This window comes from Aplysia californica, unplaced genomic scaffold (genome assembly GCF_000002075.1).
Source record: "Aplysia californica isolate F4 #8 unplaced genomic scaffold, AplCal3.0 scaffold00078, whole genome shotgun sequence".
In the NCBI taxonomy this organism is placed as follows: Eukaryota; Metazoa; Mollusca; class Gastropoda; order Aplysiida; family Aplysiidae; genus Aplysia; species Aplysia californica.
This window is the reverse complement of record NW_004797348.1, coordinates 980,218-1,006,938: the sequence shown is the minus strand read 5'-3', so window position 1 is coordinate 1,006,938 and position 26,721 is coordinate 980,218. Positions and strand designations below refer to the sequence as shown.

General features: G+C 39.3%; 1 protein-coding gene across 1 annotated transcript; it reads right to left on the bottom strand.

Annotated features, from left to right (window-relative positions):
- Positions 1-26,721, bottom strand: LOC101863333 (solute carrier family 28 member 3-like). Its single transcript, XM_005094254.1, has 12 exons — positions 26,426-26,721; positions 23,337-23,456; positions 22,714-22,858; positions 21,741-21,938; positions 20,609-20,770; positions 18,833-18,958; positions 16,667-16,803; positions 5,775-5,943; positions 2,647-2,790; positions 1,873-1,986; positions 680-860; positions 1-41 (listed from the first exon to the last, which is right to left on the bottom strand). Exons 1-12 carry the CDS (start codon positions 26,719-26,721, stop codon positions 1-3), a joined length of 1,833 nt encoding a protein of 610 aa, XP_005094311.1.

Genomic DNA, 26,721 nt, shown 5'->3' with positions numbered 1-26,721 from the left:
TCAGTGAGGCAGAGGGATGGCTGTGTCAGAGAACATGACGCCTGGGGACGGAGACACGCACAGGGTATCAAATGCATTGTCTGAACGTATCTACAGAGTTGTTTAAGACATTCAAGTCATTGTCTGGGGGTGGGAGGGGGTTTAAAACATTGCCTTGTGGCATTTTAAAACTTTAAATGAAAGAGAAAGAGAAAGAGAGAGAGAGAGAGAGAGAGAGAGAGAGAGAGAGAGAGAGAGAGAGAGCGAGAGAGAGAGAGAGTAAAACAAGAGCAAAAGAAATAAAATATATGGGGAAAAAAGCTCAATCTAGGAATTAGCATGGTTTGATAGAGGTTTTACGCCTTGAAACACCAAGCAATTACCGTGGATTAGAGTTACAAGAGAGTAACAAACATACGAATGAAAGAAGGTACCAAAGAAAGACAGTAAATAGTGATCGAAGAAGCAAACCACACCAGACCTAACACCAACCGCCCTCACTTTTGTTGACAATACAACCTCCTTGAAATAAACAACAGATCATACTTCATTCGGAAGGGGGGGTTATTAATATTTGATTTAACCCATTAAACGGACGCCATGTTCATACAAGAAATAAGGCATGCTATTTTAGGAAAGATAACGGTTTAAAAAATATTTGACAAAACAAGAAATCAAAGTGACAAATTTAACCCATCACCTGCAATGGCGGCGGTCATAATGTTGGCTACATTTCCGGCGACGAAGGCACTGATGACGAGATCAACAATATCCGGTTTGCGTCGAGGACACATGGGTATCAAAGTTCCCATACAGAATCCTATGGCTGGGAACGCTGATAAACCACACATGGCGTACGTGATGATCACCTCTGACCGCTCCTGATTTTTTTGAGAATGCACATTGATATCGATATTTGATCATCATCATCATCATCATCATCATCATCATCATCATCATCATCATCATCATCATCATCATCATCATCATCATCATTTCCACAACCACCGCTACGATCATCTACTTGAACGGTCAATTTGAAGTTGTAGTCAAGCAGGAAAATGCAGCCCGGCAATGTAAGCCAGAAATATTTCAGATATAGTATTTGATTGCAGGCCTTTTGTTCTGGGATTGTTTTTCACAGAGCTGAGGGACCGTAGATTGACGTGGATGAGAAAAGGGGGACAACCGAGGCTAATTTTTTCTGATCTACGGCTATGAATCGTCTATCACGTTTGCTTCCCTTCTATAACGTACGTTCTGACCTTGTGGTATGGTATGTTGTGAAATTGACGAAAATAGAGAGGTGATCAATTGATATTTAGTGACTCCTCTTTTGCTTCATGTCAGACTCAGTAAAGAATTAACAACAGAAAAAAGTGCATCTATGTACAAAAACACTGCGGTTTAAATCCCTCTAAAGACCAGGGTTGTAAAGGATGATTGAAGGAAGACTACACTTCTTACTTTTATTTAGTTTCCACAGCACGGTAGTTCTAGCATGAACGTTTGGGATACTGTGTTTTTAAAAATATATTTCTACCTCTTGAAAGATCAGACTCTAGGCAGATTCAAAAATAAATTTATGTTTTCCAGATACAGAAAAACTGCTCCTCTTTTCAGGATAGCAAAATAACCAAAACCTAATGAACATTATTTTGTTGGCTTAATTGTTTTGGTTCCTTTGTTTATTTAATCAATTTTACTGCGTTTGGTTTTATTCAATTCTTGTTTTGTTTTGTTTGTTTGTTTATTTGCTTGTCTGTTTGTTCGTTTTTATGTGTTTGTGTGTGTGTGGTTGGGGGGGAGGAGGAGCAGATTCGTTTAATTGAAAAGCAACGTATCATAAAAAGAGCGTACTCTTTTTCTATTATTCACACAAAATTGACCTACCGACATGAAGCCGCCAACCAACGTGGTGTTACTATCGTCAAGAATGACGTCAGAGCCCGTCCAATGCCACGTTCCGTTATTTGTGAATACGTGCTCCTCGAGTACACGTCGGTTCTGGGAAGAAATGGAAAGAGTATTTAAACAAACAAAATGTCATTTTGAACCAAATGCAATATGTTTCCTCTTTACGAAAGACCAAAAAGAAAAATAGTGAAAAACTACTTACAAGCTGGGTGTGTACTTGGAATTAGAACTATCATCTTTTTTCTAAACACTGTACACGTTGTCTTATGATCTCAACCGAGACTGGCGTCAGGGATGGGGAAGTCCCTCTTCTCGAGTACATCCGTCTTACTGGACAGATGTTGTATTCCAGACAGCCCGGGCAGGCTCTGACAGCAGGGTCAAAATCTCTCGCCTCTTAAAGATGCAAGTTGTGTCCATGTTTGATAAAATGTGAGTAATCTCAACTTAAGGACAAGAAAATAGTCAAGAGGCTGGAAAGCAGTAACATTCACAATTATGGTAGATAATTACTGAAGTTCAAATAATACCAACGAATACAGGGGTATTTAAAACAACGACGGCAATAAGAGAATAAAAAACGACAGCAATAACAACAACAGCAACAACAACAGCAACAACAACAGCAACAGCAACAACAACAACAACAGCAGCAGCAACAACAATAGCAACGACAACAGCAACAACAGGAGCAACAACAACTCTAACTACAACCAAGATAACAACATCTCCACCAGACCTGGAACTCACATGGATTAGTTTACCAAGGTCCACGTAGGCCACAAACGGTGTGGCAAAAAGCTTGACTCCCATCAGTGCTCCCACAGCTCCGCAGTCTGCGGGCTCCACCCCCATGGAATAGGACACTGGATACATCACGTAAGAGCACAGGTACTGTGGACACATGTATTGTAAATGGTTGATTTGTAAAATTTTAGTTACAGAAACTCAGTACTCAAAGCTCCTTTAAACAAATAATTTACAAAATTGTGTAGGTTCAACGCCCTTTTCAAAATTGCAAGGTTATGGGGTGGAAACTCCGAACTTAACATCAGTCTCCGACAGAACAGAGGCAGATGCTCGGAGAGCCTTAGAGAACCCCCCCCCCCCCCCCCCAGGTACCCATTCCCTCCAACAAAACAACCCAAGTATAAAACTCTTAAACCAAAGTCATCCGCCTCGTAGTCCACCGTGACACCAACAGAGCTAACGGCGCGTCCATTTTCATTAAATATAATTGTTAGTATGTCTTAGGCCGGTCCCAGAGTGGCTCTGTACGTCTGAACTGTAGCTCGCCTGGCGCACGCCGTGTGCGTGTCAGCACAGCCGCACTGTGGGTTGGCGCATGTCTCAGCGAGCACGACGTACATTCGCTGCGTCTCAGCACAGCCAAACTGTGTGTTGACGTGTGTAGGTGTGCAACTGACGGGTCTGCTTGCTATATTTAGGTACTGTGTAATCCAAGACCAATTATACCAAGACGGGACAACTCTTCTTTACGTCATGTGCTAAATGCAGCGCCCCCCCCCCCTCCTTTCACACACACACACACACACACACACACACACACACACACACACACACACACACACACACACACACACGCAAACACACTTGCAGCTGCGCGTGGCAATAGTTTACATTGGTAATGCAAGGCTAGATCTAGAGGCCTAGGCCTACGACAACAGTCGAAACTAGGTCAACCTCTCGATTCGAAGTTTCAAAGTATGATAAAGTGCATTTCTGGGTGATTTTGTGGCCAAGTGTTGATGCTAGCATCAATATTTAATAGTAAAGCACCTAATAATACTTGCTTCTTGTTGATTTTGATGATCTGTGAAGAGTTTCAGTCAAAAATAAACACGAAGCGAGGCGGCACAGGTCCGCCATTTTTACAACACTGTTGAATAGTACGTCTGACGCATCGCGCAGCTCAGCTGACAAAAAAACCAGACGAACAGCGACGCTGCTTAAGCACACGATAATGTATACATTCATTTGCACGGTGCGAGCCAGGCCAGCTACAGGTCAGACCTACAGAGCCACTCTGGGACCGGCCTTAGAAGACGGAGCTTGAGCACATTACATCATAACACCCAGAACCCACTGGAACAGAATCCCAGACTTATTTCTTAGTCAATGACCAGGTTCCCAATGCTCTCTGCAATTAAGTGGGACGGGATGATTTTTAAAGCATTTTATGTCAATGATAAAAAAAAACCCAACTGTGCATCAAAAGCATTGAAGAAATACACGCTATAGAGACAGATCCACAGCATCAACCTCAAGTGTTTTCCTGTCTCTGTTAGTTATCCACCTCGAGTTTAAAATATTTATGTTGTAAAAACAAATAGCTACATACCGAATCAAATTCAAGCTCAATAAGTCGAGTAATGAAGCAAGAGTTCTTCATGTATTCTTTTTCGGTTTGCCCCCCCCCCCCCCCCAGCAAAACACATGATGTTTCTAGACCAAGCATGAGATCATGTTTTGATAGGATACTCTGCACTTTCAAAAATTAGAACAAATCATGAGTCTAATAAGATGAGGAGGTCACTTGCAAAACATGCTCAATCAAGTTGGTAAAGTTAGGAGAAAAACTGTTAAGCATAGATATTATGTACCAATATTTCCAATTTGCTACCCACTGAGACTATGGGTTGTGTAGACACTTTTTATGCTGTAGTTTATGATTTTACATCTTAAATGACAGTGGTTATGGAATATAAAGTATTGACTTAGCAGGTTTTGAAAGTGGAGCCACGACTTAGCAGCTTTTGATGTTTTTTTCAAACAAGCCCTGTTGGATTCCTAGTAAAGGGGTTTGAACCAGGAGCTCTCCAGTATGTACATTTTATTGTACACTGAATACTGTTTAGACAAAAAATATAATAATGATTGAACCATTACTAATAAAAGCTATTGCAGATATCTTTTATGTACCAAGCAATCTTCAAAAGGCTGACATTTTTTACGTATTAAAAAAAACCCAGTCAGTGAAGAAAGAGAAAAAATGTGAATTTACTGGGTTTTCTTTTAAAATGAAATATATAATTATATCTTTATCACAGTATTATGTGCTTTGATCTTCACTGGTTTAACAAAAACAAACAAACACCAAAAATATTTTTTTACCCAGACTTTTTTTTACAGAACATTCTTTTCAAGTCTTTTGATGGTGACTTATTTGCATTTTTCGGCGATAACAACATAGCTCGAGTCGAGTCGGCCATATTGGACGAAAAATATAAAGCAGAAAAAAGCCCAGACGTGATGGGCTGAAAGAAAAGTATCGCGCCACGCAATTGGTTTGAGTTTCTGTTCATGATTCGGTAGGTTTTGGTAGAGTTCCGCTTTCTTTTGTTACAAAATACTTCATTATTTTGCAGGTTTTGCAGGTGAAGGTACTCGTGGAACATGCGTACGTGACCTCTCCAGGGGCTCATTTTTTTCACTTGACTCCTCAGATATTACTTATCCAATGCACACGACAAAATAGAGAGAGAAATACAACGTTATCTTATTTTGTAACACCTTTTTTATATATATTATATTATGAAAATTGCATAGTTTTACCGCTCGTTTTTGACAAACTCGAAAAGGTTAGATTTTCTAACCAAAAGTAAAACACTTAAACAAACGGGCGGTAGTGTGGTGAAACCAAGCGCTTGCCAAAATAATTAAATCGATGACACCAATTTTCCCCCGTAGGGTAATTTCCATCATTTAAAAAAACATTGCTCAACCACTTTTACGTCAATTTAAAAAAATACATTTCGTGTGGATTTTACTGGCGAAATGACGAGCGCCTTCTTCCACCTCTCACTCAGTGACACAAATGTGTTTAATGTAGACAAATAACACAACGCAAAACTCACCCCAAACGTGAGGTTTTCTATACCAGCCCGCTCGCCCAGCCAGACCAGGAGGTGATCCACAAGGTTCATGGCGGACACAAACGCCATCATATTCACCATGATGGAAGCCACCAACTTGATGGAAAAACTGGCACCGTCGGAGCACGCGTGGACGACATTCTTCTGATCTCTGTGGATACCAGGTTGTTCAGATTTACGTTTTGTCATGCACACCATGCTACCTTCGAACTGATCGTTAAACGCGTCCGCATGTATTGGTGCAGTGGATCACAAAACTTACCGGCCTTGCTGAAATTCGAGGCCTTGATCCGAATTAGATCCCAGATACGTTGTACTTTTATTGTCTTTTCTGAAGCGTTTCCTCCAGCCCAGTGCCTGCTTGGACAAATTCAACTTTTTATCAAGTAGAGTGTTATCAAATTATAATGTATTATCATAATAATTTCGCAGCTCAGAAGATGACATGCAATGCTGAAATGAGTGCTGCATTCTCCTGATTGGTGTTTAAATGTTCTATTAATCTGTTCAATTCCGAAGTAAATCAGTTTGTAACATGGTGGACTACTTAGAGGATTGCACTGGTTCGAATTCCCCCACGGGGCGTTCTGAACTTCGGTTGCTTTGGGTAGTTTTTAAGGCTCTCTGCTCATTGGGTGCGGTCCAATAATTGGTGGTGGATTTTACCTTCGGAAGTCCTGTGTTTCACATAATACTAGAGTGCTGAAAGATACATTAAACTTTACACTGACCACTGAACCGATAACACAGTCATACGGAATTTGTGATCCAATATTTTATCCCAATCAGTACCTACAAAACAAAAGGCTATTATCATCATAAAGAGGAATAGGTGCATGTTGCTATTAGCTAGGCGGACAGACGGTCTGTGACACTGACTTCGACCATCTATTCTCAAATGCATTTCGGCGTTGCCAAACCGCATAACAGATCTGATTTCTTCTTTAGCTTTTATTTGAATTTATCCACCCACCACCCCCGACACAAATACGTCTTTTTAAACACAGAACACTTTTCACAGTGGCAAGAGCAAAATAAAAAGAAGAAGGAGCTGAATGCAGTAAAGTAAATGACAGGTGCACACAGTTTCGTAGGACGTGTAATTAAGTTTTTGGGGGTGTTCAGTCAGTGCAGACGATAAGGTTTGATGTAAAGTGGGTCTAATTTTCTGTTCTGTGAGGATAGGTAACGGAGATGATTGGACGCCTGCATATGCCAGTTACACAGCGAGTGTAAACAAAGAATGGATCAATGGTCCTCAAAACCAAAGATGAAAAATTTGACAACTTGATGTCATTATGACTTAACACATCCTTTCTCTGGCCTTGCCGATTTGTGTTCACCACACATTTTGCCCTGCCTTTCCGTTATATTCAATACCTCCATGTACATGCTTACCCTACAACTGTCTAGTTCCCCCCCCCCCCCTCTCTCTCTCTCTCTCTCTCTCTCTCTCTCTCTCTCTCTCTCCCCCCCCCTCTCTCCCTCTCTCCGCCTTCCACTTTTTGCTTTAGTGTTATCCTTTCTCTGGTGTTCACCGCACTTTTTAGCAGTGCCAAAGTGGAACGGGTTAAAAACATTACTTATTTAAATACAACTGAAATAATTGGAACTTTATTCAGGAAATCTAGAGAAAACTCTATAGTTAAGCATTTTTTAACTCTAACGGACAAAAAACCGACAAAAGAATGTCCGCTTTTATGCTAATTTGATTTGTATAGGCAAACTTTGGGCTCCTACAGCAATCTTTGTTCCTCTTGAAAAGACTTAATGAACTTCTTCCATGGTTCAGCTTTGTTCAAATTATACCTTTACCAAACCTGGCCAGGGTGTGCTTTTCACGAAATAATTCAATACTTATGCCTACATCATTTAGTTCGCTACTTTCGCCATATAGCTAAGCCGCATGTCCTCCTTAAATTTTAGATCCTTGAAAGGTTGTTTGATAGCATCATTAGCTACGGATTGAATGGTTGATTGGTTGACTAAGCTCCCTAATGTACACGTAGTCGTTTGGTACCATAGGGTGTCATTTTTGTTTATTTGTTTCTTTGTGTGCAAAATTCCTGTCTTAAGAAAGGCACGTATGTCCACATGTCAGGAGTAGTGGTCTATGTTCTAAAACGTTTTTGTTCAACAAGAGAGAGAAGGACATACATTACTCTTTTGTCTTTGTTCTGTCCTGGGCACCCATCATTTAACAGTCATATGTTTTAATTTCATGTGTGAGAGAGAACTGAAATGAGATTCAGACAAGTTGCAGCTTCATTACAACCCCGACGACCAGATAATCCAAGCCAAATATATTATAGTTTTGCCATTGCTCAAGTTATGAATTCCGATATTATACATCCATAACAGCTTCATAGAGAATGTCTCCACTTGTAATCATCGCGGCAGGAAGATCTTACTGAAAGCCAAATGCGAAGCTTGCATTTTCAAATTCTTATTTTTATATATTCTCATGATGTAAATTGGGAAATCAACCCTTTTGGACTTCCTTTTACCCTTTCAGCATTATTTTGTTAGTGTCATCAGATGCTGCATTGATTGAAATATTCAACCGGTCGCATAATATAATATATAATATGTACGTGGTGACCCGAAAGAAAGATTATACAGCCAATGTTTGACAAAAGGTCTCATTGACCTATTCAGTGAACAATACATTCTTCTTTGTTGCAGTCGATGATTCATAATAATAATAATAATAATAAATAGCATTTATACTGCGCATTTCCATTTCCTAAAAGATGCTCAATGCGCATTACAATGAAAAAGACATCACATCTTAAAAATTAATCGACACAAATGTGTACGTAAAACAAAGTATTATACATATAATATAAATGCATATGTGTAAAATTTTATACCAGAAAAACAGTCTCGCAGTGAGTTTGAAAATGTGTTCACTAAAAATATACAATGCAATATAAATTCACGAACAGTCAAAATACAGTTGAAACGTGAGTAACTAGAAACATTCATTAAAACATTAATTCTATACAGATAGAAAAACATTTCCACTCTATCTATCTCTCTCTCTCTCTCTCTGTCTGTCTCTCTCTCTCTCCCTCTCTCTCTCTCCCTCTCCCTCTATCTCTCTCTCTCTTTCTCTCTCCCTCTCTCGCTATCTCTCTCTTTTCTCTCTCTTTTCTCTCTCTATCTCTCTCTTTTTCTCTCTCTCATTCTCACTCGCTATTTCTTCAGTCTCTCAGTCTGGCATACACATGCATATATATCACAGTACATCATTATGACAGGTATGCTTTTGTGAATAAAAAATGCTTCAGCTGATTTTTGAAAATGGAAATTGTTGGGGCAGATCTTATTTTATATGGGATTTCGTTCCATACCTGGGGACCAAAGAACAAAAAGGAACGCTCGCCGTATGTTTTGTAGTTTTGTTTTGGAGTTTTAAGAATTAGATTGTCAGAGGCTGATCTAAGGGCTCTAGGTGGATTATATAATTCCAGGAATGTTTTAAGATAAAAAGGTGCACTATCATTTATACATTTAAAACAGAGAACGGCAGTTTTGTATTTAATCCTTTCTTTTATTGGCAGCCAGTGTAGTTCTTTCAGAATTGGTGTTACGTGGGCTGATTTCTTTTGTTTCATTATCAATTTTGCTGCTTGATTTTGAAGTACTTGTAACTTTGATAGTTTTTCGGATGTCAAACCGGACAAAATAACATTACAGTAATCTAACTTTGATAAAATGAGTGTTGTTACAAGTGTCTTGGCTGCTGCTTTAGTTAAATAATTTCTTACACTGCCAATTTTCTTAAGCTGAAAGTAAATACTTTTGCTGAGCTGGCTTATTTGGGAGGACATAGACATATCATAATCCAACTGAACCCCTAGATTTTTAAGACTTCTTTTTGAACGAATGGTATGGTTATTAATATCTATTTGTAGCTCTGGGAGATTTTTAATGGCTTTTGTATTTCCACTCAACATTATTTCCGTCTTGTCATCATTTAGTTTCAATTTATTGCTGGTCATCCATATTTTTAAATCTCTAGTACATTGTTCAGTAGAGTCGACTAAAAGTGGTATTTGATCGAAATCAATAGACTTATAAATTTGAGTGTCATCAGCATAAAGATGGTAATTCATGCCATATTGTCTTAAAATACCAGCAATAGGTTGTGTATACATTGTAAACAAGACAGGTCCAAGAACAGACCCCTGAGGAACACCACATCTAAGCAAAACATTATTAGAACACGTGTTTCCAACCACAACTGCTTGTGTTCGATCCTTAAAATATGACTCAAACCATCGCAGGACAGTACCCTTTATGCCAAAAGTAGTATTTAATCTCTCGAGTAAAATACCATGTTCAATGGTATCGAATGCAGCCGAAAGGTCCAAAAGAGTAAGAAGACATACCTTTTTTTCATCAATATATTTTAAAATATCAGTACAGACCCTAAGTAACGCTGTCTCGGTACTATGGTGTGCCTTATATGCTGACTGATAGACTTCGCTAAGATTATTTGCTTTAATATGATGTAACAGTCTATTAGATACAACTTTTTCAAGAATTTTGGAAAGGAAAGAAAGATTTGAAACTGGTCTAAAATTTTTTAAGTCCTTTTCATCAAGTCCAGATTTTTTCAAAAGGGGTCTAATATGGGCTGTCTTAAAGCAATTTGGTACTGTGCCTGTGAGGAGAGAATCATTTACAATTTGGGTGATATGTGGAAGAAGTTCATGCAAACATCTTTTTAAAAGGCTGGTGGGCATAGGGTCTAAGGCGCAACTTTTTGATGGACTATCTAATATGATCTTTTTGATTTCTTCTTCCGTTGCTGGAGTAAAATAATCGATGACTAACCCTTTAAACTGATGGTAATTTGGGGCAATTGCGCACATTTTGTTGAGCTCTTGTCTGATGGAGGTGATTTTTCTAGAAAAAAAGTCTGAAAAACTACTACAAAGATCTCTATTGGTGCCAGGGGGTAATACAGCTCTGTTTTGGTTGCCAAGCAGTTCACTAGAGACATCAAAAAGTTCCTTACAAGTTTTAACATTTTCAAATTTTGACAAAAAGAAAGTACGCTTGGCTTTGGTAATCATTTTACTTACAGAATTCTTCATAGTAATAAATATTCCCTTATGCACTTCAAGTCGTGTTTTTCTCCATTTTCTTTCCGCTTGTCTTTTTTCTTTTTTTGCAGCCTTTATTTCTAAATTAAACCACCTACCAACAGGTCGATGAGATAATTTTCGTTTTTTAACTGGAGCATGATCATCTAAAATATTCCTCATGATGGCATTGAGGGTTTCTATATTAAAAGGGGAACTAATAGCAAGAGCATTACGAAAGTCACATTGAAACTGGTGTAAATTTATATCGTTCAGATTTCGGGAATTAACTGTTTTTATTTCTTTCCTTGGTCTTTTGATGTTCAAGTCAACAATAAGAATCATCCGGCATATCACCACGAAATGACATATAGTATGGTTTCTTGAACGTTTCCATAATTGATGATATCGATACGCATCCGTACCTCGTCAGTAATCACACTGATATATTATTATCATCACCATAAGTTGTAAATGTTTGATCTTGAGACAGATCATAGTCAGGGCCATTTGGATCATCGTCATTATTCTGAAACATGTCACCTTCTGAAGAACCAGTGGTCTACTTCTTCTATACCTTCTTATCTTATTACATCAAGTTTCTCACAATATCATTAATAGCGTAGTCTGAATTTCTTGATGTACAGAAACAGTAATTCGAACACGCAAAAAATTGTCAGCTAGATCAAAAGAGTTTTCTATTTCAGATCCCGATTAAGCTTCAATTTATTTTGAACCTGATTCAGCCTCTATTAGGCTATTGAAAAGATTGACAACTTCAGATTTATACATTATTTTACGTTTGTTCATCTTAAGTGCCCTCTATGTACATATAAATAACGATAAAATATTCTCGAGGGGTCAAATTCAACATTGGAGAAAAGATTCAGAGAAACATAGGGTCAAGATAGGCACAACATACAGGCGAGACGCAGTAATAGAAGGGGGTCAACTCCATTATTCATGGAACAAGGAATCACACGTTCATGGTGTTAGTTGTCTACAGAGCGAATTAGACTTGAGGCAACTCCTTTGCTTGAAGTTAACCACAATTCACATCTGAAATAGGGTGATAAAATCGTGTCATTCTGGCTTATTTGAGCAGTTTCTAGTGACCTGAGTAGCGTATTCGATAGATTTAGAGTCAAGGATTATGATGACACCATAATTTTTTTTCTTCAAAAAATGACACTTAGCACCTTTTAATTCTAACCACTTCAAATGTAAACATTGAAATCTCAGGTGTAACACATACCAAAATCAAATGCCACATAGCAATTTCAAATGTAAATATGCTTGAAATGGAGAAAAAATAGAGGCTAAAAGTATACGAAGTGTATCAAGGTAAGAAGTAAAAGGGTTAGTTTTTTTTTTTTTTTTTTTTTTTTGGGGGGGGGGGGGGGTGCCAGGAAAAAGTTAGATATAAGCCCCGTCGTGCAACAAGGAATAAATCACGTGAAACGAAACTAATTGTAATTTTTAACCCGAAAAAAACAACACATCTTTAGATCTAAACTCTACAAAACGCTGTGGCATTTATAGGCTTGCATTGATCTGAAGGCTTCTGCCATGCTCACTATAGTCACGCTTGGGGTTTTTGTTTGTTTGTTCCATCAACTGGGCAATTGTTACCATCCTTTGTTGATGAGTCTGCTGAGTAAGCATTTAGTCTCTTGCTTCAGAGAACATCTATTTCAAATCGTATCCCCCCCTCCCCACACACACTATTAGGTTATTTAAGAATTTAAGAGGCGGGACCTCCGACATTAACGTATATCTCCGAAAGGACCGAGACAAACGGGAAATTCGTGTAAAGTGTCTTTTCCAAGGACACAACGCCTGACTATACGGAGGCTCGAACCCCTGAACACGCAATCACACGGTTTCAGGTCCGATTGCCTAACCATACAACTAATATGATAAAGCATTTTTAAAGTGCTCAAATTGAGTTGAAGACAACCATAAGCAGTATCAGTTTTGGATGAATTAACATCTACGAGATCAAGAAAAGCAAGAGACCAAATGCTTACTCAACAGATTCATCAACAAAGGATGGTCCCACTTGCCCAGTTGATGGAACAAAAACAAACAAACCTAGCTGTGACAAGAGTCAATATGACAGCAGCCTTCTGATCATCAATCAAGTCAGTTTGGGCACATTAAAATGCTTCTGACGCCTTTTTTTATATTAGAGGGTTGTAAAATCTTTACTTAAAAAACAAGGTCTTGATGAAAACGACATGAGAAGTTTTAAGCCAGTTTCCAATCTTAACTTTTTATGAAAAATCCTGGATAAAATCGTTTTGTGTCAAGTTCAACAACATCTAAAGGCCAATGACATTGAATAACCTTTTCAATTTGCTTATAAAAGGCACCACAGTACGGAAACCGCTCTTTTAAAGGTGTCATAAGATGTTTTGAATGAAATCGATAGTAAAAAAAGTTTGTGTTTTGGTTCTACTTGATTTGTCAGCGGCGTTCGATTCCATCGACCACGAAATTTTACTAGAGAGATTGGAAAAGTCATATTTACTCTCAGGTACTGTTCTAATGTGGTTTGAATCATATCTAGAAAATAGATTTATGTCAGTGAAAATTGGTAATGATGTGTATGATAGGTTTCCTCTAAAGCACGGTGTTCTTCAGGGTTTGGTCCTTGGTCCTGTCATCTTTACAATGTACACGCAAAGTCTGTCATCTATAATTTCTTTATATGCCCTCAATTACCATCTTTATGCAGACGATACACAGCTGTATGGATTCACTACAACTGACAATGTTCACAATCTCATAGATAGAATCGCCAGATGTATCAATGATATAAGAAAATGGATGCTCAAGAACAAATTAAAATTAAATGAGGATATTATTTCTTCGTAGCAGCGCATGCAATGAAATCGACAATATCAGCATAAACATCAATGGCCACGAAATATCAGCCCAAAGTAAAATAAAAAATTTAGGTGTAGTGCTAGATCAAGATATGTCAATGAAATCCCATGTATCCAATCTTTGTAAAAATCTATATATCTAACTGAAGAAAATAGGGAACATTAGAAAATATCTATCTGTTGGTGTCACCAAAACTTTAATAACATCACTTATATTGTCAAGGATTGATTATTGCAATTCCTTACCGGCTGGTGTACCTGATAAACAGTTACAACAACTACAAAGAGTACAAAATATTGTTGCCAAAATAATTACTAGGAAACTAAAACATGATCATGTGACTCTTATTTTAAAAGAATTACACTGGCTCCCAGTGAAAGAGCGTATCATATATAAAATCTGTTTAACTTGCTACAAGTGCTTACATGATTTATCCCCGAACTATCTAAAACAGTTTTTAACACCCTATGAGCTTCCTAGAACGCTCAGATCATCAAGTGACAAAACAACCCTTGTTAAGCCTAAAATAGATTACAAATCATATGGCCAACGCTCTTTTTCATATTTTGCCCCACTTGTTTGGAATAGGCTTCCAAAAACTACAAGAGAAGCAGAAAATCTAGAAATTTTAAAGAAACTAAAAGCATTTCTATTTTCATCATATTTCGATTAGACAGAATCCATCCAAGCTGTAGATCGTTGTGAGTTTGTATGTGCGTATGTGCATATTATGTACGTATGTGTGTATGTGTGTACTTATGTGTGTATGTGTGTACGTATGTGAGTATGTGTGTGTGTGGTGCGTGCGTGCGTGAATATGTGTGAGCACGTGTATGTAACACAATGTGCATTTAAAATGTATTTGTAAATCCATAATATGTATCATGTTAAGCACATAGAGCATTGCATAAGTGGATTTGCGCTATATAAATGCAATCCATTATTATTACTGCGCTCGCAACTGCATAAGGTCATATGAGCACTGAATAAACTTTGCTGAGGATATTTGCTTTTGCTATGTGGCATTTGAATTTGAGCTTCCAATTGTATTATATTTGGATTTGCTATTTGTACATTTGAACTTGTTACGCACAATCGTGCCCTAAAATTTGCTCTTGTGCATTTGAGCTTTCTATGTGGCGTGAAACTTTCTATGTGACATTTGAACTTGCAATATGGTATTTGTATTTCTTATAATTTGTACATTTGAACAGAAAATAATGTTGCACTACAAAACTGTGGCATATACGTGTAATAGGCTTGCATTGATCTGGAGACTGCTGCCATTTTCACTATAGTAACGGCTTGGGTATTTTATTCCATCAGCTAGGCAAGCGTTACAATCCTTTATCGATGAGTTCTGCTGAGTGAGTATTTATTAGTCTCTTGCTGGAGGGAGCCTCTGTTTCAAATCGTATTTCCAAATTCACAAGCGTTCTCATAGATGTTAAGAAAAGGTGTTATGGGGGAAAGATATTTCACTCCCAATCTATTGATGGGTTGCCATCTAAATGGTGCCTTTGTGCTCAAGGGTTGTTACATTATTGTGGAGATTGTTGGAACAGTTTCTTACAGGATGGGTTGAAATAATAGCTGAAATTCCCTCAACTTGAAAGTCGTGAAAGACCAGGCCACCTTCGGCACTGACAGCAAATGTTATCGGGCGGTTCGTTTCGCTTCGGCTCTGCACTACTCAAACGAGGCATTGACCACGTCATGCTCTTCCTCAGTTTCTCTTCGTCATCAGCCATGCTGCATATTAATGCCTGGTTGCTTTAGTCTTATCAGAATTTCCTTCCGCTGGAGCATCCTCGGATTTTTTTTTTTTCATGATGATCAATTTACCCTAAACTGATACTGCTTATGGTTGTCATCAACTCAGAGCACACTAAAATGCTTCTCACGCTGAACAATCTTTGTGAAGGATATTTGCTTTTGCTATGTGGCAGTTGAACTTCCTTTTGTATTACATTTGTATTTGCTATTTAATTTGTATATTTGAACTTGTTACGCATAATCGTGCTCTAAAATGTCATATTGTATATTTGAACTTTCTATGTGGCGTGAAACTCTCTATGTGACATTAATTGACTGTGCAAAGTGATATTTGTAATTCTTATTTGTTCTTTTGATCTAAAAAAAAAAACCCCACAACAAAACAACCTATAAAATATTTTGAAAGTCCTACCAGATCTCAACATTTTTATTCTTTGCTGTATACAATGACTTAACACATCTTGATCACCTAAAATCAAAAGTGGCATTTTGGTACTGTGGGGTTGGCGTTTTTTTGTTAGTTATTAGTCTGTTAGTTGGTTAGTTTGTTTGTTTGTTGCTGTTTTTTGGGGGTGATAACTTTTAAGATAACAATAGCTAGAGTGAAAACGCCAGCAAAACTTAATTTTACTTCATCAATGAAGATGATAATGTTCGAGAGGCGTGGGGGAGTAGGTCAAGGTTTGAATTCTTATTTAAGACACAAATTAGTGTTGACCATTGGAGTCGTGCTCTCTCATTCTCTGTTTATTGGTGCACATGTATTATCAAGAGGCCAAATAAAACTTAAAGGAGGGGGCAACGTTAATTCAAGCCCAGTACTGTTGGATATTGATGCAATGTTTTCTGTAGACCCGACAAGACTGGCAACAGTGGAGAAATGATTAGGCAGTCCGCTGTTGCACGCAGAAGACATGAGTGCCAATTAAGAATGAGGATGTGTTAGTTGTTGGGTTTTAAATATCAAGCACCCTCCGTCTGTAAGCTGAAAAGCTGTATCTTTCTTAGCACTGTAAGGCAGTGCTGAAGCAATCAGTCTCCGCCCCCCCCCCCCCCCCCACGCCTAAATGATCCCATGGGACGATCAGGGACAAAAACATTTCAACTCACGAGTTTTCGTCTCTCATGCGGACGTTCCTTTGACTGTCCAAGTCGACTTCCCTGGTCTCCGGACACACCAGCTTGCTGACGGCCAGGGCGGCAGGTGCCGAGATGACTGCGGCTGTTAGCAAATGACTGGCAGGCGCCTTAGAGAAACAGTGACGTTTATTATCAAAATGATTTGATAAAGACAAAATGAAGTTTGGAAATAGTAACTTTTGCTAGTGTAAAGCTAGCTGGTGCCCGGAGTAAAGATTTTTGAAGATTACTGGTCGTCATCTTTGATAATATTCATCAATTGTTTTTTAGCTGTGCATGATGTTCTGACCCGTAACGCTACAATCGCGCATGCTTCACGATCCCCTTGTTTTCAACTCTCAGTTTTAGGGAAGAAAAGTTTGAGTTGATTACACAAACGTACTTACTCCGCATTCCTTTCGTCCTCGTGATTTAAAAAGCAACAATGAAACTTTAATTTTTACTTTCCACTCCAACTTCTTTAGCAATGTCTACCCTTTGTTTGTTGACGTTATTTTTGTTTGAGTAATTGTCTTGTGATTTATCAAAAGTGCAGGTCTCTTCTACATCGCTGCAATTAGTGCTTCTTCCATCTTGTCTGCTCAAGTTCTAAACAAGTGTCTCAATATATACCAGAACTGTATAGAGCCTACAAAAAGAAAGAAATGAACAACCCAAAGAATCAAAAGATGTAGGTCGAGGTCAGTGTGTTTACAATTATCTTTTTATTGTCTATAATGCGAAAATGGCCATAAAAGTTTTAAAATCACGTAGCTTACTCATTTAAATCTACTGAAATGTTAAACAACAACAACAACAAGACGAAGACGCCAGCAAAAAGAGCCCACATCTGTTCAACTGCGAGAGGGGGACCATAACCTATTTCGAAACCTGGCCGTTTGAACCGGGAATCAACCCCGACATCGCCCCCCCCCCCCCCCCACCTGTACGGCATAAGTGGAAGGAGTGACTCCAGTGCGAAGATCCGAAGAGCTGCTGTTTGTCGAGCACGAGAACTTGGCGCACAGTACGATATCTACACTGACGGTTCGGCTTGTGCAGGAACAACGGACGGCGGCGCTGGGGTCGTCATCACAACGGAGGACCCGTCCAAACGACCGCTGTCGAGACACTGAGGGAGAAAAGCGCTATATTCACGAGCTCTTTCGAAGAAGAGAGAAGAGTATTGGGAATGGCCATTGGCTGGATTGACAAACAGTGCGATACATCCAGCTCGGTCGTTATGCATGGCACTAGTGAGAACATCACCATCCCTCGACCAAATGCGACTACGCATAAATAATGCAACGTCCCAAACAACCATTCAGTGAATCCCTGGTCACTGCGATATCCTCGACAACGATCTCGCTGACAGTAATGCCAAACTGGCAACAGTGCTGTCGGGTCCAGGCCGCCAAATTACATATGAAAGTGCGTGCGCCCAGATAAAACTCATCACAAAAAACCCTCCGACATCCCACTCGCGAACGAAGGAAATATACAAGGCAATTTCCTCAAAACGAGAGGCTCAAATTAAGTCCCGCCGTGACCAGTCACTACTGGCAAAAATCAAGACCGGTCTCTTCTCTGGGCTGCGGGCCCATAAAAATAGAATTGACAAAACATCTGAGCCAATCTGTCCATTGTGCAGCGAGGAGCCTCAAAATTTGGAGCACTGGCTGCAGAGATGCCTTAAACGGAGGTCCGACGGTGGCATTTCTTTGCGGAGGATTCAGGGAGATTGGCCTGCCTCACCCGCTACCCAAGAGAGGCGGTGGCCCTGGCGAAGAGAATGCTCTTCGGCACTCCAGACATTTTGGACGGATAGGCTACCACACACACAACAACAACAACAACAACAACAACAACAACAATATGGTCATCATCATCATCATTATCAGCAGCAGCAACAAGAGGAGAAAAACAAGAACAACAAAAGAACAACAAAAGCAACAACAACAGCAGCAATAACAATATCAAAACCAAACATACTTAACAAAAACAGCGATCACCACCATCACCTCCATCACCACCATCACCTCCACCACCACCACCAGTGCAACAGTAGCATCATCATCAACAGCAGCAGCAGCAACAGCAACAACAACCACAACAACAACAGCAGCAGCAGCAGCAGCACCAATCCGTAGCACTCACCCCAGCCTGTATAAACATGGCCATGAAGGCGCCGGAGATGCTGGCAAAGCCACAGGTCATGATGGCGTGTAGCTCCGACCTGGTCACGGAGTGTAGGTAGGGACGGACAAGCAGGGGTGCCTCCGACTAGACGACAGCAAATATATAAGGAGAATAAATCATAGGGAGTGGAATGGGGTGGGTGGTTAGCGGGCGCACTGGTGTGGTTTGTTCCTTCTTTCCTTTTTTCCTATCAAAATCCATTACACTGACCTTATCTCCTCCTTTTTTGTGTGTATGATATTTACTTACGATCTTAACTCCTTTTTTGTGTTTGGTTCTCTCAAGTAACATCTCTAATCTTCGGTAATGTAACAATATATCCTTATTGTGTTGGAAGTGCCGTAAAGCAAAAAAAAGCAGTGAAAGGGAATATTCTGGGAAGTGTGATTAAACATTGTAACCCTACTCAGGTTCCAACGTCTAACGACTACTGTGTCAGATCAAGGATACACCTCACCACAGTAGCTGACGATGTCGACCAAACATCACTTTCTACACTACCGATAACCACTGTGAGGTTGTTTAAGAGGAGGTTCATTCGAATAGAACTTCCATCCCCGTTAGTACGGAGCAAACTGCTTAGAGGGCCTAAAAACTCTCTCAATAAATACGAAGAGCAATAACATTCGCTTGGTAATCGAACTTGGAAGAACCATACCTTAGATCAGTATGGTACCAACTGAGCCATTGGTGTGCCCCAAAGAAAAATAAGTCACTAGTCTTTTTTAAAAAGGCAGTTACAGAAAAGAGCTCTTTGTATGTAATTTTAAATCTGTATTTTTTACAACTGTATTTCAGACATTATAACGTTAACAAGTAAGCAACAGATAAGCACCGGTATACAAAATTCATTACAGGGAGGGAGACTTACTACTGTATTGCGCCTGTCACTGCAAATACAAGAGGAGGAATACTAGATACCTACTTCAGTCACATATTATCTAAGATATAGATCTTTTTTTGTAAAGTGTTTTACTGCATAAGGTCATATGAGCGCACGGGACACACCTAATATTTTCAGTTGGTAGGAAATTCTTGAATTTTGCCCGGGTGGCGGCCGAAGCCTACTCTTATCGATTTCAGACCACCAAGGGATCTTTAACGTGCGCAACTTGCACACGGGCCCTTCGAGATTTTTCGCCCTTGTGCGAGAAGGCTAGGTGTAGATCTTTTCTACCAGAAGATCAGGGGTGTGGCTGAAAGACAGCAGTACGAAGAAGCGAAGGAGTAGCAGTAGAAAGGCTGCAGAAAGAATCAGGAGCCCAGAGGAAGGGGCAAAGGATTTGAGGGGGTGGAGCAGAAAGAGGAGACGAAAGCAGACGACAGAACATTGTTAGAGAGCAGGAAATGAGGTGAAAGGAGACAAATTTAGAGAAGAAAATTTTTCGGTCGCTACCCGGATTCGAACCCGGGACCTTTTGAATGAGAGGCCAACACCTTAACCTCTAGGCCACGAGAGCCCCCGATATAGATCTGGATGTTGGAAAAAACTACAAAAAGTATGAATGACAATCAATTTATCCCTTTGGGGTAGCTATTACATTTTCTTTTTCAAGTCACTACTGAACTGGACGAAATAAAAGCTCTGCATAAAGGTATTCTACCGTTGTTTACGTTTGCTAGTCTTGTGACGATTAAGTAAATAATCATCACTTACCAAAGCAAATAATGCAGTCTATCGGCAATAATGCTATGTTTTGCTTAAAATACTGCAAGAATGAAACGGTGACTTACCAGTCCTATGAAAATGTTGGCAGCTGAGACCACAGACTCCACGGGCCCTGTGCCCAGACAAAAAGCCAGAGCGCCACCTATACGGAGGACGATGAACTCCAGGACACCCACATAGTCCAGTACAAAGATCATGGCGTTGAAGAAGACGATCACTCCAGCAGTCTGGAATTGGTAGGTGTGAGTTGATGATGATGATGATGATGATGATGATGATGATGATGATGATGATGATGATGGTGATGATGATGATGATGATGATCGATGATCATCTTTGTTGCTATGGCGTAATCACTCATTTTTTTCTCAGATACTATGTTCCTGAAGAAGCCTTATTGGCGAAATGTTGAACATACAGGCCTATACGAACATCTGATTAAAGAATACCAACCCTATCCAAGTCTCAAGTATATATATATTTTTTTATTTTTTTTTACTGTAGAACATGATGAGACATGGTGAGACTTTTGCTTTTGGATTTCCCTTTCTTTTTGCTGTTGCACTTGATTGTACATCCCCCCCCCCCCACCCCCACCCCCGCTTTTCTAAATTTAGTTTGAGTCAGTCCTGCGTGAGCTTTCAACACTATGTGTGACCAATTTTAACGTATCTATACGCTCAGCCAGGACTATAGGACTATGGCAGTAACGACTTAGCTTTTCTTTTTCCGAGCTTTGGCTCTTTCCGATTTTGTCCAAATCGCACCAATACGTAACTTATAGTCAACGCTTTGTTAACTGTGGTGTCATCACTCATTTTTTTTTCTCCTCAGATACTATGTTCCTGATGAAGCCTTATTGGCGAAACGTTGAACATCCAAGCTTATACGAACATCTGATAAAACGACACCAACCCTATCCAAGTCTCAAGTATATATATTTTTTCTACTTTAAAACATGTTGATGATGATGATGATGATGATGATGATGATGATGATGATGATGATGATGATGATGATGATGATGATGATGATGATGATGATGATGATGATTTTTTTTATCCATTACCTGATGACGTTCTAGATTACACAACGTAGAGCGATTTTGGAAGTTAATTTTTAACTGTAAACAACTCATTTCCTTGTGTTGTTTACTTATGCATCGTATAATCCGTAAAGGCTGAGCAAAAAACTCACTGAGAAGAAGAAACCAGCTCCTTTTGTCTCGAAACTAGCGCCGAGCACAAACTTGGAGCCCCTGTCTGAGAGATTGACCACGGTGTTCACAACGTTGCCCATCCACTTGAAGGCGCTATAGCCGACCTCTGTCCGCAAGACCAAACTGGCAAACACGAACTGGATGATCAGCCCCCAGAACACGGGGTGCCAGTTCACCTGTAAAGTTTTCCAAAAATGGATTTAAGAGCGACTCCGATCACATTATTCACCCCTGTGCATGTTGTCTCATTGTCTCAACCGAGTCTGGCGTCAGGGACGCAACATTCCTGAATGGGGAAGTCTTTCTTCTCAAGTATCTCCGTCTTTCTACTGACGTTGTGACCCCCGGTAATATTAATTAGAAGCATCTAAATGTTAGACTAAGCATATATAAAAGACTTGACAAAACAGGCATTCTTTACAACAGGCATGTGGCTCTCTCTTCTACTGTGGTTGTTGCTGTTGTGATCGTTGTCGTTAAAGACGTCTCCCCACCCTATACCCCCTACATGGGCTACTTTGCCCATGCATATCAGAGGTAACGGCTGCCCCGTGGGTTACAACACAATGGTTAGACGGAGGCCTTCAATTCAGCGAAAGCAATGCCGGTTCTATGTCTTTCTAGTTCTCAAGCATTATTAATTGACTTATTTTGCCATGCTCTTGTGCTTCATTTTAGTCCCATTTAGAATATTATCTAAAGTTACGATTTTTAAAAACAATAGTACTCCGAACGGTACAGGAGAAAAGAGAATTCGAAACTCCACTAAGGAAAGTAACTCACCTTCATGTGGTGACTGTCATCTCTCTCTCTCTTATGTAGGAGAGGAATCTCTTTGTACCAAATCTTCGTTTTCTTTCCACCTTCACTTCTAATCTAGAAAAGTTCACTTTCTCTTCACAATGCGACATTCTGTTATGTGATTGGCCAAACATTGCAGCAAATACTCACCTTGCTCGGGCTGTGAGAAAATAAGAAGCAGATGAACACTATGGTAGCGATGCCAAGGATTGCCTGAGCGTTCCTGTGGTGCTTGGTGATGATGTCAACCCCCAAGTAGATCACTAAGGCCAGTGTCGACACCGCATACAACAAACTGGATGTTGAAAAGAGCGAAAGGCCAACATCGGCTCAATGTCAACAAACCTAAAGACTACTGGTGGATAGATAGATAGACAGATAGATAGATAGATAGATAGATAGATAGATAGATAGATAGATAGATAGATAGATAGATAGATAGATAGATAGATAGATAGATAGATAGATAGATAGATAGATAGATAGATAGACAGACAGATAGATAGATAGATAGATGTGGTGTAATGATTGTTTTCACTACTGTTCCCTTTTTGCCCAAAACCCCTTTGTATTGAGCCTTCAGAACAAGCTATTTGTCTCGAAAGTGAAAGAGGCGGGGGGGGGGGGGGGGGGGGGGGGGTTAAACTCATACTTACAAAACAGGCAAAGCGTGGAGGCCAAACTAAAAGAAATAAAATGAAGAAAAACAAAGCAAATTATCTTACTACATTGTCCATCTCCTCGCTCGTTTCGACGTCTGGGTCGAACCGTACCCTGAGCATACAGAAGTGAACATCTGAAAACATTTCCACTTGTCGCAGAACGCGGATGCTATGTAAATGGCCAGACCAACAGTGACTCCAACCAAGATATAGGAACCTTCGTCTCCAAACCTGTGGAGCAATTTTTTTTAATGGTTTCTTTGAACAAAACCTGTATGTACATGATTTCTCTCTTGTCCTTTCCAAGAACTAAACCCCAACTCAGTTGACACCTTTGGAGTCGACTCTCTTTTTTACTTCAAAAGGTTGTACATTTACAAGTAAATAGCGTGCCCAGGTTCAACATTTAATAATATGTATGATCTTGACAAAATTAGTTTTGTCCTGCTTTGGGTTTTTTTCGGTTTGTTTTTTAAATGAATAAGACTATGCTACTGAACACTGACAACTACTATAACGTCTTTTTAAAAATCAGAACAGTTATTTTAAAATGCTCTTTTGATAATGTATAATAAGCAAAATAACAACGAATAAATGTGCTTATTCTGGGTTTCCTTGCTTGTTTTTAATATAAGCGATTTGCAAGAGATTGTGATACAACACACACGCAGACACACACGCACACACACACACACACACACACACACTCACATAAATATATATATACACACATATATATATATATATATATATATATATATATATATATATATATATATATATATATATATATATATATATAAAAACAGAGACAGAAGCGCAGGCCTACAAAAGCGATCGGCGAAATAAAGAAATTTAGCTTTGGCTGCAAAACTGTCTCAAAACTGAAAAAACCAAGGGCGCCATGCTCTGGAGAATATTTTAAAGAATTTTTTTTTGGCGAAAACCGCATGTCGATCGATGCAGCCATTAAAAAGCCATTTGAATAGCAAAATTCGGCCACCACAAATAGATAATAGATATACATACAGTGGCGTCCAAAAGAAACTTGAACATGCAATCACCCAATAATCATGTCAAAGCCTTGCATTACCCACGCATGCAGCATATCAGTTTAAAGCTAAATAAAGCAAGCATCATTATGGTACATTAATAATTCATCTATGTTAAGGGACACATGAGATATGGGCATTCAAAATTAACCTTTAAAAATCAGGCTTGGCAAAATTGTGCGTAATCAAAGAAACGCAAAATTGTCTTCGCGCAAGTATTGCGGACCATTAAGGGGGGGGGGGGGGCTACACCTGGAGGCTATCTCGCTTATTACTGGACCGAATTTTTCCAAATTTCACACATATAACAAGCATAGTAAGGAGTCTTAAAATCAAATATGAAAAAAAAAGTTTCGTTTCCATGGATACGCCGCCATATTGGATTTTATTGACATGTCTTACGTAATGAATACAGCACCTATCGCTCATGGAAATTGATTGTTTTTTTTGCATGCGCGTTCACAAACATCAGATCTAAAAATTTGTCTCTTGTTTTTTTCCTAAACAAATTAGAAAATTTTTAAAGAATTTTTTCAGGTTTGCGAAAAATCCGTGAAAATCCACACTCAAGACACCACCAACAAAAATCTATTCCATATATTATCTAAAATTCAACAGACAAATTTTTAGTATTATCTCTTTTCTTCACTCTGTGAAAATTTCATGAAGATTGGATGAAGAGAAAAGTCGCATTTTGAGAAAACGGCCGATAAAGAAAAATAAAATACTGACTTTATGAGGAAATGGCGGTTACAAACATGCCCGGTATTGGAAAAAATATGGTTTTTGGGGGTTCTTATGCTATGAAATAGTTGTAGGAGAGGCTGAGGAAGCAATAAATGCCTACAACTCAAATTCCATGATTTTGAGCCGAACTTTGACTTTGGGGGTGTAGCCCCCCCCCCTCTTAATATTGATAGAATGGATATACATTCATATCCAAGAAATAGAGAATTTTGTCTCTTTAATAAACAATATTTCATTACGATATTTCATTACGATTATATTAAACTAAACGGAAAACAGAGCAATCACAAATACCGTGCAAAAATTGGACTTAAGTGTGCTCATTGTTATTTTGCTTTGGAGCCGTTGGTAGTCATTTTATCCCAAAATATCACAAAGAATTGCCAAGAAAGGGTCTGAAATCGGAGCAAAGTCGCTTTTCTTCAGTTGCTGTTTCATGGGACTTTACATGCATGCAGGATTCATATTGGGGCTATTTATTGGGGACCACACAAACGTTAATTTAATTTCGTTTTCCAAGAATTGTCTAGGGGCATTGACCCTGTAAGAAAGTGCTTTACTATGCATGGGGATGTCTACTTGAATGAAACCGTGAAGAAAATGAGGGTGAGACATGACGTTCCACTCCAGCACTTGCACCATGTGGTCCACTAAATCAAGCCATCCGGTGATTCTCAGGAAGGCGGTTTTGTTCATTCCACTCTAGACCACTCAAAACCATGTTAGTTTTGTGTTTGTCACTGACAGATGATTAAGTCCAACATTTATCTCACACAGTCCATTGGCAAAAAAGCTTTCGATCTCTACGCGAAACGAATAGTTTCTAAACGAAAACAAAAAATATCTAAGGAGCACATGTCATGTTACGTCCAGGTTTTGAGTTTCATTTGTAATTGCTCTGTTCTCCAATTTGCTTGAAAATATCTCAAGAAGATGCTGTTCATTGCACAAGCAACAAAATTCTCTTTGCATTTGATATTTTGACCCATGCCCATTCAACCAATGTTGATGCTCATCAATATACTCGCGCGCACACCTTTACGTCTCTTTGATTTCGCACAATTTTGCCAAGCCAGATTTTTAAAGGTCAAATTTGAGTGACCACATCTCGGGCATCTTTTAACATAGACGGAATATTAATGGCTCAGATGAAGAAGAACTTATTTAATTTTAAATTGGTTTGCTGTGTGAGTGGGTAGTGCAAGACTATAACGCGATGGTTGGATGATTATATTTTAAAGTTTATTTTAAGCGCCACTAGATTTTATATACTCACGAACACACACACACACACACACACACACACACACACACACACACACACACACACACACACACACACACACACACACACACACACATTGAAGAAAGCCGAGGTAAGTTTGCCATACAATCACTAACCTGACTTTCATACAGTAAGCGAAATACATGAGATACACCAGCAGCAAAACAGATCTCAAAACGAACAGAATATCCCGTCTGTGTTTGGTATACGTCACACCCACCCACTGCTCTACCGCGGCCACGCCCCTGACACAACAGCCAGAGTCGTCCGTGACGTAATGGTCAGTATCTGGGGAGTCTACCACGAGCAGGGGTTCCAGTCTTAGCTCTGTGTCTTTGTCTGTGACATGATCTTCTTCTCGTGGTGGTTGTTGGCTGTCTGCGTTCACATCTTTGTAATTCGGTACCTCCAT

What these genes read in the sequence shown, in the direction of transcription:
- LOC101863333 (XM_005094254.1), bottom strand. Translation starts at nt 26,721, where the DNA reads ATGGAGGTACCGAATTACAAAGATGTGAACGCAGACAGCCAACAACCA. An exon ending in CGCATGAGAGACGAAAACTC is followed by an intron (nt 5,944 to 16,666) that starts GTGAGTTGAAAT and finishes TGGTATCCACAG; the next exon opens with AGATCAGAAGAATGTCGTCC. An exon ending in ACCTTGGTAAACTAATCCAT is followed by an intron (nt 1,987 to 2,646) that starts GTGAGTTCCAGG and finishes ATTTCTTCCCAG; the next exon opens with AACCGACGTGTACTCGAGGA.